The sequence below is a fragment of the Arachis ipaensis genome, chromosome B03, assembly GCF_000816755.2.
Source record: "Arachis ipaensis cultivar K30076 chromosome B03, Araip1.1, whole genome shotgun sequence".
Lineage (NCBI taxonomy): Eukaryota > Viridiplantae > Streptophyta > Magnoliopsida > Fabales > Fabaceae > Arachis > Arachis ipaensis.
In genome coordinates, this window is record NC_029787.2 from 37627631 (window position 1) to 37628429 (window position 799).

Below are 799 nucleotides of genomic sequence, written 5' to 3' on the forward strand. Positions count from 1 at the left end.
TTTACTTACTATAAGGCTCGGTTTCCGGAGCTTTAACCGCTTCTAGATCATGAGACAAGAAAAAAAAATCAAAGTTAACATAAAAACTTATATGCAATCAAATTAAAGCAATTTGGCACACAAAACCAAAATAAAGTAGAACGTAAGCGATCTAGTTTAGAAAATATATAGAATCCAGGCGTAAACAAGGAAAGTGAAATGTCACCTCCACTATAGCGGATAACCTTCTTGAAAGCTTTGGATTAAAATAGTTGGGCCAGACTTGAGTCAAGAGCTTATTCAACCATTCACAGTGTTCCAATGGTGTAACGGGCTATGTACACAGCAAGTTGAATTCATGTGAATTGTGTAGAGATAAATTGAGAATGCAAAAGGGAGAGAAAAGGAATTGGAAAATAGTATACCGACTCACCGAGGAGTTGAGCATGATGCGGCGCCATTTCTTATTCAAGTCCTCCTCAAGCAGTTTGCGTTGATAACTCTGATACTAGAAATAGAAAAATCATTAATTAGTTAATTAATTTATTTAGTAGCCAAAAGGAAAAGGGAAGAGAGAGAAGGGGTCTCCGAGGCTGAGTCACATGGCTCAACAAGAGTGCAGCCTCTTCCATGTTCATCGGAATCAGCTTTCTCTTGCCAGTACTACTCATTGCAGCCAGATGAGGGAAAGATTTCAAGCAAAACTAACTCCGATTTTGTCTCTAGCTCTCCCTTACATTGTAATTGGTCATTGGTGCTACTTTTTGGGAGGAACTCGAATGGAAAGAGGACAAAGGGGAAGTGCAAGAAATGAATATGA

At 38.7% G+C, this 799-nt stretch overlaps 1 protein-coding gene across 1 annotated transcript in view; it reads right to left on the reverse strand.

Moving 5' to 3' along the window:
• Positions 1 to 517, reverse strand: part of LOC107630331 (synaptotagmin-5) — a 4567-nt gene extending 4050 nt beyond the window's left edge. The window contains exons 1-3 of the mRNA XM_021118775.1: positions 413 to 517; positions 206 to 313; positions 10 to 42 (exon numbers count right to left, since the gene is read on the reverse strand). Of these exons, the coding sequence (XP_020974434.1) occupies positions 10 to 42; positions 206 to 313; positions 413 to 427 (156 nt within the window). The 5' untranslated portion in view covers positions 428 to 517. The remainder of the gene's footprint in view (positions 1 to 9; positions 43 to 205; positions 314 to 412) is intronic.